We start from the raw sequence: 14,446 nt of genomic DNA, 5'->3' as shown, positions 1-14,446 counted from the left end.
AGAAAAGACAAAATCTAGAGGAGGATGGAAAAATTATTCAAGCTAGCAGCTGTGAGTAACTCAATATTGCAGGGCACAAATATGCTGGAAACTAGAACCACTAGATCATCCTGAACTGGAAACAGTCTGCATAATGAGGAAAATAAGCATATTTTAAAGATGAAACTTCCAAAATACATGAAAGGAATTATATGGCATTGTACTTGCAATAGAAAGGATCAGAGGAAATAGCAGTGACTCAGGGTGGTATAAGGTCTGCTATTCAGCTCCATGCTTGCTGGCCAGTGTGAAAAGCTTAACAATGTTGAGTGACAGGGACATCCTAGTAGGCTTTTTTTTCTTTCTTCCCCTCTCCTGAAGACTAAGAGCTTCAAATAGCAGCAGCAGGACAAATTTTGTCCTTGAGCATTTGTTTTGAGCAGGGCATGGGATTAACTGAAATGTGCTGAAAAATGAAAATGCAAGGGGAAAGCTAGGCTTTGTTGAAGCAACTGAAGAACTCGTGACTTTTTATATTTAAGTCTAGCTGAGTAAGTACAGCAGATATGTTCCCCTAAAACCATATAGTACATGCCCCTTATCCCCACATGTCTACCAACCTTATTTACCAACCCTTTTCTTACTCAAGAGACTGAAGATCAGCTTCATGTTAATAGCTTTAGGTCTCTTAATTCCTTATTAGCTAGAATTAGTTCTTCTGATATTCACATTTTCATTTTGCCTTTAGATACAAACTAAGTATGGAATTTCTGTAAATGTTGATTTGTAATGAACTGTAGGAATCAGCAGCTTTGGTAGTATAAATAGGGTACACTTCAGGAATATATATCCACATATATATTGGGAGAGAAGCTCAGTACGCTGGCAATTACATTGATAACATAGACATAATCTTGTAAGAACACAGATGCTGCTGATTTGTTTTTCTAGCTGAAGCAGCAGCTATGCAGGGCTTGTCAAACTTTTGTGTGGTGTGTAGTGCAAAGAAAAGAGAAGCAGAGAAGCAAAGGAAAAAGAAACAGAAATGTTGCACTACCTCCATGCCTTGAACCTAGGGATCTGTATTAGGTGAGTTTATGTAAGAGGCTGGGGTTGCCTCTATATTTTCTGTTTTCCCCTTATAAAGAACCATTTATAAATGTGTATGAGATGTGAAGTGCTTATATTTACTGCTGATGAATAAACCTGTGGGTCACAAATGAAACACGTCAATTATGGTAATACTAGTAGTGTTGAAGACATGGCAGTCTCATGGAATAAAGCAAAATAGATTTATAAATTTTCTCACTGTATCAATTGGTTAAATAAGAGGTACAAGATACTCTTTAAGCATTGTCTGCTGCCAGAGCAGTTTAATGGTCTCAGGGCTATTTCACTTTGGTGAGTTGAGAAAAAAAAAATCTTGCAGCTGTCAAAGCACAATCACTTACTAAATTTTTAAAATATTCAATACTTGTATTAGTAGTATTTGTAACAATATCATTCTCTGATACACCATAGAAAGATTTTTTTAATTCATTTTATTTATGACCATATTTAAGATGATCATAAATAAGGAACTGAACTACAAATAAGAAAAATGGGAATATGGAGCCGATATCAGCCGCAAGAGAGAGACAGAGAGGTGTGGATGGAGAAAATCCATTTGCTCTGGATAGTTCAGTATCCCCCAGTGCTGCTAAATGCTGTATTGAAAGATTATATTTTTCTTTCTTTTTTAACTGTATAGGGCTTTTGAGAATATTCAAATTTATTTTTAGCACCTTAAATAAATAGTTCATCATGTTCCAGTGGGCCACAGAAGTTCAGTTGGTTTATTTTGTTTCACTTGCACAGTTAGCAGTTTTGTGCTCCTTGCAGCAGGGGTGAGAGTTTTGTGGCACGTTCGTTTTCGTGCAGAGCGCTTTGCGTGCAGCCGGTTGCTCATAGGCCTCGCAGGCTGCCCTGGCAGCCACAGCAGCGGGGCCGCACACCGCCTTCTGCAGGAGCACCAGCCCCTTCCTGCGGCCGGGTCAGCTGCTAAATGTGCAGCAGTTGTCTCCAAGTAGCACATCTGTACTGCTGTACTCTGCCCGCTGTACTGTATGTGCCTACAGATACACTGAATGTATGTACTGATGCAAAATGATCAGATATATTGACTTAATTCCATGTAAATTTCAGGTTTGATGTATTTTGGCTGTATAGTTACCGTATGTGTAATTACTGTCTGCCCCCAGATCGGTTATGACCACAGTACAGTTCACAGCTAGTTCTTCCTATTATCTGTGTTCCCTCTCTTATATCCACCAGTCATCTATTTATCAGCTTGCCAAAGTTCAAAGGAGACATAACCACTCTGTGTAAGCTACCATGCCAAAGTGAAAGACACTTACATGGCATTTAGAGATCATTCTCAAGGTCAGCTACATCATCACCTGAAGCTTTGGGATGAATGTAGTGTTTGGCAGCTCCAGCAAAGCAAACTTCATCTTTTTTTTTTTTTTGCTTGTACTAGTGTAGGAGGATTTTGCTGTGTATAAAACGGATACAAATTTTATCATGACTTTACCTGAGGTAGAGAAAGGAAGTAGTACGGTCTGTAGTTTCAGACCATTTCCCCTGGCATCTCCGCTTTCATGCCCCACTGGGATGAACAGGAAGCCAGTGCCTCAGAATCTAATGTGCACTCTCAGCTACAGAACTCCGAGAGACAAGGGCAGATGTTTTCAAACACTTAAGTAGCTCCTGAGTTCCCTGCAGGGATAGTAACGATAACTCAGTGGGATTTTCCCTTTCCTGTTTTAGAGAGTTTTGCTCTGCAGAGAGTTGCGTTGATTTTTAAGGCAGAACTCTGACATTCTTCACGCCTTAGGTTAAACTGTGACTGAGAACTGTTTGCTGCTTTGCTCACCGATATAAAGCAAAGTGCCCACGTGCCTTTTTCATCAAGAAAAAGCTATAACATCAGTTTCTTGCTTTAAAAGTTAAAACTGCTGCACTTGTGTTTCTGTAAGTAGCTGAGTGGAACATAAAATAGGAAGAGTCTAATAAATTCCACAGAAAGCTGAAAATTCTTTTCAAGCTAAGTGATCACTAAATCCATATACATACTGCATGTTATTGTCAAACTGCTGTTCATTTGCACGTTTTCTGTGAGACTGATGTCGCTGCAGGCGAGTGAACTGTCTGAAACACACTTGGTTGCATGTTTCACCAGCTTGAATTTTGGAAACAGAAGTAATGCAGAGTAAGAGGAGTATTTTACTCATTTTCAGGCTCTCATGTTAGAATGAGGGAGAATCTCATAGTGTTTAATGCTGTTTGGTTAGTGTCTATATTTTTGATGGTGTCATTTTACTAGCATGTGCCATTTTCAGTGGAGGTGCAACTGTTGGCTGTAAAGTGGGGAGCATGTAAAGATATTTGTACATTCCTTCCTCCTTGATCTGTAAGTAATACACTATCTGTGAAACAGAAAAGCTTGGACTCTTTAGTGTTTTTTTTTTTTTTTTTTAATTAAGCAGCAGTGCCAGTATCCCTTCTCTGCACCATCCATCACAATTGTAAGGCCCTGTGACACTGACTTTGGCTTGGCTTGCAAATAAGCTCTCGAAGAATACTGAGATACTTAGCAAGTTTTACCGTTGTATTTTGGGTCTACAAAAGCAGGCCTGTAGTGTGCCGTGCTTATGAAGGAAGAGCTGGTGGTGTCTTTGAATGCAAGAGACCACAGTTCTGTTCCTGGCAGTGCCAGGGATGTCCACTGTGACCTTGAGAATGAGCTTTTTTTCCTTCCCTGGAAAACAAAAATATATTTCTCTGCCTCATAAAGTTTGAGGACAAATAACAAAGTATTTGTGAAGGACTCAGCACAATGTTGAGAACCAATCAAGTTTTGAGATGGTCCCTTTCAGGAAATGGGCTCTAGTGGTATTTCAAACAAGCAGATAAATATCTTTGATGATGAAAAAAAGGGAAAGAGAATAATAATTTTAATTAGTCACATATGAATAAGCTCCTTGCAACTTCTTCTGAGTCATGGCCTTGGAAGCTGACTTGCATATTTTAAAATTTTATTTATTTATTTATTAAGAAATGTCCTTGAGAATACAGGTGATTTGGGGAACTGTATAAATAAACATAATAAAGAAATATAAGCTTCCTTTTCCATCTCTGAGCAAAGCTTCAGTTAATAATTATGAAGAGAAAAGGGAACATCAGTCCAAACTGTGCAGCCTCTTCAAAATGAAATATTTGAGCATGGATCTGCACACTGACTTTTATATGTTATCCCAGCAAATGTAAGTTCTAGTTCTTCTCTTTAAGTCATGGTAAAAGGAAATGAAATTGTCATTCAGACCTGCATCTAGACAAGGATGTCTGTTTGAATTGCATAGAACCTGACTGCTGCATTGTGAAACCAGCCCTTGTGAGGGACAAAGGGGTCTCTGGGATGATAGAGTATAATGAGCTCAGGAACTAAGAAACATCTCCGAGCTTTCATTCAAGACATTCTATTGAGAAGAAATTAGATAGGGAAATAATCCTCCTGTCAGTGATGAAAAGCACTCTGTTTAAATTGATGATCTGCCCCCCTCCCCACTGTCATCCCAAGACATCCTGTGCAGTCTTAACATCCTATCTGATGGGTAAGTGTAGAGGAGCGTAAATGTTTGTTTTTCTCGGATGGTTTGCAACCATGATGCTGTCACCGATGTTCCTGAGGTAATCGTTGAGAAATACTGGTCCAAAACTCTGTGAGAAGGCTCTTTGACATTACTGCAATAAAGAGGGAAATACCATTGTCAGTAGAGCATGAGGAGAAATTTCTTTGGCCTGCTAACATGTTAAAATTGAGAAGGAAGAGCTATTTGTATATTCAAAGAAATACTGCCTTTAACTTCATTTTTATTCAGAAAAGGGACAGGATGTGTAGATGAAGATTTTTTTTTAACTCCTCAAATCTAGCATAGACAGCCTAAAAAAATAGTAGAAATGAGTGATGGAATATGCTTGTCTGAAAAACAGCCAGAAGTGAATAAGAACAACATCAGTAAGATTCTTTGCTCTTATTGTAGGTTTCTCTATGAATTGCTTTTAAAAACAGGATTTGGTAGAGTGTTGTTCTTCCTGTAGAACATTTTAAACCTCCCATAGATCTCAATATTAAAAAAAAAAANAAAAAAAAAAAAAGGAAGGGAATGATAAGGAAAACAAACATAAGAGAAGCTCTAATTTACTGTTATGTTACATGGGATTTTTCCCACTTGAGAAATACAGGCAGTGATATGAATGTGAAAGCTGCTTAGGCTCTAGATGTGACTCATGAAAGTACTTTTCTGTTGCATTAGGATGGCATGAGTTGTTCATCAAGTTAATACTTTTTTTTCTCTTTTCTTATGATAGGTCATTGCTTGTGAACAACAGTATGACTACTCCTATGATGCTCGGTGTGACGTATGGTCCCTGGGAATAACAGCTATTGAACTGGGGGATGGAGACCCTCCTTTATTTGACATGCATCCTGTAAAAACGCTTTTTAAAATTCCGAGGTATGGCACTAGATGGCTCTCTTGACTCGCTAGTTTGTTCAAAGTAATCAAGGCAGAAGTAAAAGAAATATTTGGTAAACATTTTTCTTCAAATCCTGAAAATCTCTCATTGGAAAATGCATTTAAAAAGTGTAATGTTGCATCTTAGTTTCTGCAATAATTTATGCTTAGGACCACTTGAAATGATAAGTAATTACATATTTATTTTATTCTTATCTTAGAATATAAATCTATATAATGTCCAGGTATCTTCCTTCTATGAGTAGTAGTATCTTAGCAACTATTGATACAAACATTTCTTTCAAAAGAGGAAGAAACCAACATTTGAAACTGTAGAGTAAGGTTTTAAAAAGGTATCCTCCTAGAGCCTTGGGCTTGTTTTACTGAAGACGAAAAACACAGAATTTTGATAGTGCTGTAAAGCGCTCTGTCAGTTGTAGCAATCTATATTCATTATCTTTTACTTACCAAGAACGTTAAGTTTTAGATCTTCATACATAGAAACAAAAAAGGAAAATTCCCACCATGTGTATTCATGGGGATTAGCTATACTATGTAGTCTATTTTCAGTTTCATTTTGTCTTCATTTCATTTTCATTGCTTATTCTTTTGAACATGTTAAGATTAGATTGACAGGCTAAAATAGGCTTTAGCGGTAGAAAAATTGCAATAGTAAGAGAAATATATCAAAAAATTGTCCAATATGGGTTATAGTCTAGCATATACTTGGCTCTTCCACAGTGTGCTTGCTAGTACAGAAAGAATCGTCACTGTTTAAAAGCTTCAGCGATGCAAGTGTTTGACCTTTTGTTATCTGCACGGTTATCACAGGCTTTTAAAATTTCTTCTGATTGCAATTTGCATTTCTGATTAGGTCTATTTATATGCAGATGTGGTTGTGCTGGGTTCTGCGTCATATAGTTATCTCCTACCCAGCCTAGACATGAATTGCCACCACTATTTCCAAAATTATTCGTACTGAAGCAGCAGTTTCTCACGTTTCTTTTGCACAAATATAAAGCAGGTCCCTTTCTCTGCATCGTGTACTTGATCCAAAGTTTGTTGCTGGTGTTTGGCCTTGTGCGTATACCCATGCTCTGGTTCCTGATGGAGACATACGGCAGTCAGTTTCTTCATAGCAGCTCTTCTTTCATCTGTGATTTCTTGTGATTTGAGATGAAAATGGCCAATCAGTTTCAATTATTGGCAAATGTACTAAATGTTCCAATACAAAGCAACACCAAACTGTGTTGCACTTTTACAGTCAGGCTGTATCCTATATTCGAGCTTTGTTTTGTCTGGAAATAAAATACAGAAGGGTCTGAACTGGAACTAAAATGCTTTTTTTTTTCATTCTTGGTCATTGCTCTGAGGTTCCTAGCTCTGTATTTTCATTGCTATTTTTCTTTAATAGTCCTCACATCCCTGTCCTTTAGCTTTGCTGTAGGGAGATTCAGATACCTCAGTCTCTGACCAGTCTCCTATTTGCTGAAAGTCTTTCATTTGATTGAAGATGTCCTTAACAGGACATTGTAGATAACAAGGCCTCAGTCATTCTTCTTTCTCTCACTCGCTCACTCTCTGTTTCCTCAACCTAAGCAGCAACTGTCTTGTCTGATTGCTTTGCCTTTCTAAAAAAAGAACATGACTTGTGCTTTATTTGCACAGTTCTTCTCTCTCCCTCCCCTCTCCCCCATCCTCTTCAGGGTAAAGATTTTATTGCAAGGATTCTAATGAAAGGCCCGGAAATGCGTCTGTTAGAGAAACAGCATTACTCGAAGGACTGCAAACAGATGTGTTACTCCTGTCCTCCATTTTTTCAGTGTGTCTTAAGCTGTAACTGAGCTACCTACAGTACAAAATGGGTGATGTATGTGCATTGCTGAAAACATGGTTGATTCTTGGACAGAGTTAGACAGAAATAAACTGTTTCTCATATGAGGATTTTAAACTTGCTGCTACCAGATGGCTCTGGGTGAACAGAACAATGAAAATGTTTTTTTTTGGCTAAGTCCAACATGTAAAGTGTCATTAGAGATTAAACTTGTCTTAACAAAGTGTCCAAATTTCAGTTGAGGCAGATTTCAGAGAAAGGCAGATGAAATGTTCACAAAATTCTGAGTTTTCAAGCTTGGCATGAAAAATACATAACCTCACTGCACTACTCTGAAAACCTGACCGGGAATTTCACATTAGGAGATGCTGGACCCTGAGAACATTTGAAAATACTAAGTATGAACTTCTTATTTTTGATAATATGGTCCAGAGTATGAGTGATGCTTATGTATCTTCCAGTGTTTAACAGCTTCTCTTGGACTACATAGAATTTAGTGCTGGCAGCAAATATCTGCTAGCCAAGATGGAGTGAAGAAATGGCAGCTAAATTTTAATTCAGATGATTCATTAGACCTAAGCTGTAATTGTTTTCTCTGTTGCATAGTTCTGGAAGAGGAAAGGATACATGGTCATGGACTAATGCAAATTTAAAAGACCTCTTTCATTCACGAACATTTATATGAACGTGCAATGTCATTGGAACAATTTTGATTACACATGTATGAGTGTTAGTCTTAAAACTTATATGAGAAGAAAACATTATGTTAGAGCAAACGTTAATGTTCTGTTTTTCAATGGTGCACACATTCTACCTCATTGGAATGAATTCTTGGACCTAACTCATAAATCTCCGGAAAAGGTACCTCCAGTGCCTGCAGATAGAGATAAATCATATTGAGAAGACACTGAACCATGAAATGATTCTGTTAACATGTCATCTGTCTAGAGTGTATTTTCAAATCTGCAACAGAAGGGTATAAATTATGAAAGGAAGGTGGCCTCGCAAAGTTGGTAATTTGGGAGTTGGTACTTTTAGCCTCTTCCATCTGCTGCCCCAGCCTAGGTGTGTCTGTTTTGGCTGAATACTATGAAGTGAAATATTAAGTGAAATATTAAGTGAAGCCAACTACTAGTACACCCAAGCTTTTTAAAATAAAACAAGACCATAAATTCTTCAAACCCTGTTGTCTTATGGCAAGTGTTATATCAGTACTACCTCTTCAGTTATCAGTGACTTGTAATTTTGAAAAGTGATGGCTGTGATAAGTAAAGTGGCAAACGGGATAAATATTCTACTTTATAGTCTGGAAAGTGTGTGTGAACTAGTGCAGACAAAGAATCCAGACCAGGCTGTATACATCCTGTGTATCTGGATATGTCCCTCAACTTTCTCAGGAGGTGGTAAATTAAGAACAGTTTTCTGGGCTACACTGGTAGCTGATACTAAAGGAACCTGGGCCAAATTCTCCACTCATGGAATATCGGTCAGGTTTTGCTCTTCTGAAGGCAGAAGAAAGCACCTGTTTTAAAATCGACTGTTTATAAGAAGTGGATATTTAGTTCTCACAAAAAAATGCACTTCATTAATTCGTATGGTAGAATTGAGCTAGCGAGGGAGTACCCCATTGGAGGGTGCAATGCTCCAGCTGCAGTGTTGGGACCTGAGGTTTTAGGAGTGCCTGTTACTTTGTGTTTCATGATTCTGGACTGCTTCAGGGGCCAACCTGGCTTTAGCCAAACCAGCTCTGGTATCTCTACTTTGTATCCTACCACCTCTTCAGCTTCTGGGTAGTTCTGGACAGCTTTGTACTCTCGGTGCAAACACTAACCTCATCGTTAATACCGGTATGGCTCTCTGAGGAGGTTCTGTAAGACTGCCCAGTTATTGTCATTTTTAAGGTGTGGTAATGTGAAGAGACAGGAGAGGCCTGCTTGTTCTTAATAGGTAGTGTGACTGTTGATCTGCCATTTTAGTTAGAGATGCCAAAGTATTTGTGACTTTGCCTTTCTGCATATCATGTAAAGCAGCTGGTGTTCTACAGGTCATTGCTTCCATTTAAATACATGCAAGCAGTTTGGGGGACACTAGTCTCTGGGGTTAACTTTATATTAACAGTTTCTAATATAACCTTTCATAGTGGCTCTACCAATTTTTTTTTTTAGTTTTGCCATTTGCATTAATACTGATGTATCAGGTAGTCTACACTTTGACTCCTGCTATATGGAACAGTAAAGAAAAATATATAAGAGTTGTAAGACAATAAAGCTTAGAGTTGATTAATGTTGTGAAACGAAAATCCCCTCAAAATTAATAGAATTGTAGTTATTTAAAATGAACTGTTTGAAATAATTAAAGGAACATGCTTAATACAGTCTTATAATTTGATGGCAAGTGTACAGGTTTCACAGCAGAATGTTCGTATCCTAATAGGTATGTGAAAGGTGGCTAAGGCAGTATTAATAAATTAATGCGAAGGATCAGATTCTGCCCATGGATATGGGGAAAGCAGCATAGTTTCAATAAAAGCTCTGTATACATGTCCAAGCAATTGTTTTCCTTTAAACATCATTTTGTTGTTTTATACTTTGAATTTTCATTTGCTTGTTACTGTATTTTTATAGAAAATACAAATTTTAAGACTGTGAGGTGATATGTCGCACCCAAGAATACCCTAGAAAGATCTAATGACTAGAAATACAGTGTCCTCATAGTCCTTGGATGGTATATGAATAGCAAATGGATTTAAGAATAGACAGTCTTGCTGTAGGTATAAAAGAATACAGATCTGATATTGAGGATTGGGGAAACCTTTACAAACTCTTTGGTATGTTGCAATCTCTTTACATAACCTTGTACAAGTCAAACTTGACTAGATTTTCAAATTTAAGTGCTTTGATGTGCTGCTAGATGGATTTTCCAAGAGAACTTGTATGTTTCACTTCCTCTGAAACTCTTTTACTGCCCTTCTTTGATTGTTCAGAAAAGTTCAGGATCACAGATTTCAAAGAAGGTGAGGCATGGAGGTGTTTTGAAAATCTCAGTAAATGCTTGTGTTCAGTTATGGCATTCATAAAAGCAATTTTGAAAGTTTCTTGGCAGAATTTTCTGAACCTTAAAGACCCTTTATTGCTATTGTCTGGGTAGACAGAACATCTGATGTGAGGTTAAAAAATGTTTATCTCTGTAGGGAACCCCAGTGACCTTCTATATTCCATCACGTGCAGATAAGGAATGTGAAAATATTGCTGGAAAAGGGTTCCTGGCTCCAGTTCCGATGAGTGGTGTGGTGCTACCGCATATTTTCCACAGTGATAATTTCTATATTCCCATTGCATTATTCAGTAGGACAAGGGTGAATGTTCTGGCCTGTTGCATATCTGGCAGGGCATGTATTCCATGAAAAAAGTGTTTTGTGCTAACATGCCGTATCAGAGACTCAGCCCTTAAAAAGTTGTATAGGAAATTATTGCTTACCAAGCCATATGAAACAGCTATATGAAATGGTAGAAGTCAAATACATCCTAGGGTTTAAATATTAAAATTAAATAGATTTATGCCAGAGTTGAACTGAGTAATGAGTCGCTGGTAGTAACCAGCAGAGTTAACTCTTCAGTAGGGTTATCTTCATTACACGATCTATGCCTTGAAAGCAAAACAAGCTATTTGTGTCTAGGCCCGTATCAAACCTCTTTCTGCGTAATTGCTCTTTTAAGTCCGGCAGTGGATCTAAAAATGGAAGTGTGTGAGGTTAGCAGTCATACTGTAGCAAAATGGTGTCTGTTTCCCATGCCTTATGCCATTGTGCCTTATGTCATTTTAATATATTTGAAGAAGTGCTAAAATATTATAAATTCTTTTTGCATAATACATGAGGCAGAAAAGAATCAGCCCTAAAATTAAATCATATGGTTTCCTTCCGCTTTTCTTTCATTTATCACATCAACAGTTACATGATATATGTTTCCTCATGTATTTTCTCTATATATTCCTTTCCATAAATTGCATATGAATAGGTTTGCGTATGAATAGGTTTTGATTTTACATGTGCATTGTTTGTTCAAATGTATTCACAATCTAATTTCAGCAAGTAATTCATGCTCTATGGCTTGTTCTCAAGTCTGTGGTAAGCAGTTAGTGTTTCAGCCATTAAGATAGACTTTGCATACACAGTATTTTGTTGCTTCTTGATTGGTTAAGATGCTCTCCTTCAAATGGGTTTCTAGCAAATACATGCAGTTACAGAAATAAGAGTGTTCTTTTATACAAATATTCTGCAATGTTTATTTAAAACCGACTGCTTTAGACTACTCCTGACAGATTTGTTGCTAAAGCATTCATGGATATTACTTAGGGAAGAGATAAATTGTATGCAGCTTAAGTGAATTGATTAAGAAATTCAAATGAATAATAGAGAGAACAAACATGCCAAATTATCAGCCATTTTCTGGACAAACAAAAAAACCCATCATTTTTGATATTCTCTTTTGTTCTCTGTGCCACACTTTAACCTTCTCAGAACTCTAGGTAGAAGCTGAGGTGCCTGATGTTTCTAGTGACTCCGTTTGCAGTTCATTTCATGCATTAAATGCACACGAAGTCAACCAGTATTGACCTTAGTCAACCAGTTTCTAGAGTAAATTATTACTTTTCAAAATCCATTGCATAAGTAACTGCATACTCCTAAGGTACAGTAGGTGCCTCTCTCTCTCTCTCTCTCTCCCCCCCTTCCCCCCCCGGAAAATTTCATGCTGCCAAGGTCAAACCCAAGAGAGAGCAGTCAAGTGACAAAAGGCGCATCCAGCACAAGGAGAAGTGGTAGATGGACATCTGTTAGCTGTTGTCGTCTTCAACACAGATGAAGATTTGAGGTGTGGAATAGTTAAATTTAAGGCATTGAGCTGAGCTCAATTGATAAACTGAAAGTTATATAGCTCCTAGTATGTTTGCAGTGTTGCTCACCTTTTCATGGCAATTGACACGGAGCTACAGTAAACAATGTTGTCAATAGTTGTCCTTAGGCAGGAACTACTCTAAGGGAATTACCTACAGTAATTACTGATTTTAAGGAGATTTTTATTATGGTGAATGTTAAACTAGAGGTTGTAATGGAACAGATGTAGTGTTGCCCCTTTTATAGGTTTTTGTTTGTTTGTTTGTTTGTTTATTTGTTTTCAGGACCCTGCATTTAAAATGAGTTTGAAGACAGGGTAGGAAAATCAGTCAGTTATAAATAGCTAACAGCCAATTTCCCACCATTCAGCCAAGAGAACAGCTTCTTTGCAGGTAGATAATTCATGTGTAATATTGCTTTGCAGTAAGATATTTACTCTTCAGATATTTTTATATGATTGATTCATATTCTTTGCTATGGAAATAGATTTCTAGGATAAAAATAATTGAGATAATCTAGGAGTCATATAGCTCAGTAAAGAACTAGGTAGTTACATTTTCAATGTATAAATCTACATCATCACCAGAAGTTGCTGAGAGGCTGCTGATGCCTTATTAGATAAGGTTTAGATAGATTACTTGCAGCACTAAACAATTTACTGAGAACAGAAAATGGGCTTCCAATATAGTCTAGAAATGAAACATCACAATTATTTGAGATACTCTGTAACCTTGGAAACATTTGGGAGCAGTGACATCAGCAACAATTATGTGCAATTTTTATCTTTAGTTTATCACCAAGGTAACCAGGGCAGGTTTCCTTGCTTGAAATTTTAAGAATGTCTCGATTCAGTGTAAAGTGAGCATGCATGAAGCAGGCAGTTAGTCTGCTAAAATTGCACTCTGCTTCCCTTTTAAAATGCTCCATCAGGATTTCAATTGTGTAGACTCATCCCCTTTTTCTCTCTGATACAGCTTCAAGCAAATGAAGCCTTGAAGAAGGAAAACATTGAATTCCTGTTCACAAATACCAAGTATTGCCTTGATGTTTTATTTCCATTGATTAAAAAACTGAACCCCAAGCAATTTGCACTACAGTGGGACTTCCCCAGCATTAAGGACAGATGATGTCCTCACAGGGATCTTCCTTTAGGGAGGCTTAGCAATAAAGTCTAGGTTCACATGCAACTTGCATGAGGAATATGATGCATCCCAGTACATGAGGAATCTCAGTGGGTCCCCAAGACTCGCTGGCCATGAGACCTCCTTAACTGCTCTGCCAATCAGGAATGGCCTGGTCTGATACCTGTCTTCATATCTGCTCCAGAGGGACTTGTTACTGTGTCAGGCCTTGGATAAGGTGGTGGATAAATGGAAGCCTTGCTGTGTAGTAGAAAATCCTGTAGTCTCCTCCTTCATCACTGCTACATAACAGGGCAGATATGTGGGTTGGAGGCTCGGTGCTGAAAGCAGGGAATGTGCAGACCACAAGGACTCAGCTGTGTATGTCTCAATTTTAACTCTGAAGCAATCTCAGGTTAAACCCACATTACTTAGTGCCTTAGGAATATTTGCATGGATTTAGGTTCTTAAACCTGCAGATTTATCTGCCAAGTCTACAAGTTGAACAATACTCTCTTTGTATGCACATTTACTGGTAAGTTGCCGCACACATAAAATGCATGCTTGTGTTCTAGTGGATTAATGTGCAGGCAGCTTATGATTTTGCAGGGCAATCGATGTGGAGGCCACTTTCTATACTTGTGCCTTGCAGAAGCAAGTTACAAGTTGATGTTAAGGAACATAATACAGTTCTGTTCTTGTACCGAATGCAGGCCCAAAGAAGAGAATCTGTGTTTTAAACTGTAAGCTGTGTGGGTTTCCAAAACATACTTCATAGGCTATGGCTACTGTGGTTCAGTAGTCCACATCATTTGTAATGAGTTGAGCCAAGAAAATTAAATTAGAATTTTGCCTAAAAAAGATCATCCCTTCACATATATTATATCTTGAGGGAGTCAGATGCCATTTCATACTGCCAAAACCTTTGTGAAATGTAATCAAAAAGCAGATCTTTTCTCTCAGAACATTGACGTTCACATTTGTAAAGATTAATTTAGGCACTGATAAAAACAAGAGAAAGTGAAAACCAAGCTTTTTTGATACTAGTCACATTCTAACAACA

At 37.7% G+C, this 14,446-nt stretch overlaps 1 protein-coding gene across 3 annotated transcripts in view; it reads left to right on the top strand.

Moving 5' to 3' along the window:
- Positions 1 to 14,446, top strand: part of MYO3B (myosin IIIB) — a 173,407-nt gene that overhangs the window by 30,591 nt on the left and 128,370 nt on the right. For all 3 annotated transcript variants that reach the window (XM_026046103.1, XM_026046238.1, XM_026046167.1), the window contains one exon: positions 5,389 to 5,534. In XM_026046103.1, the coding sequence (XP_025901888.1) occupies positions 5,389 to 5,534 (146 nt within the window). The remainder of the gene's footprint in view (positions 1 to 5,388; positions 5,535 to 14,446) is intronic.

This window comes from Nothoprocta perdicaria, unplaced genomic scaffold (assembly GCF_003342845.1).
Source record: "Nothoprocta perdicaria isolate Ctin4 unplaced genomic scaffold, notPer1 scaffold_0, whole genome shotgun sequence".
Taxonomy (NCBI): domain Eukaryota; kingdom Metazoa; phylum Chordata; class Aves; order Tinamiformes; family Tinamidae; genus Nothoprocta; species Nothoprocta perdicaria.
The sequence above is the reverse complement of the archived record's forward strand: the minus strand, read 5'-3'. Positions and strand labels throughout refer to the sequence as shown.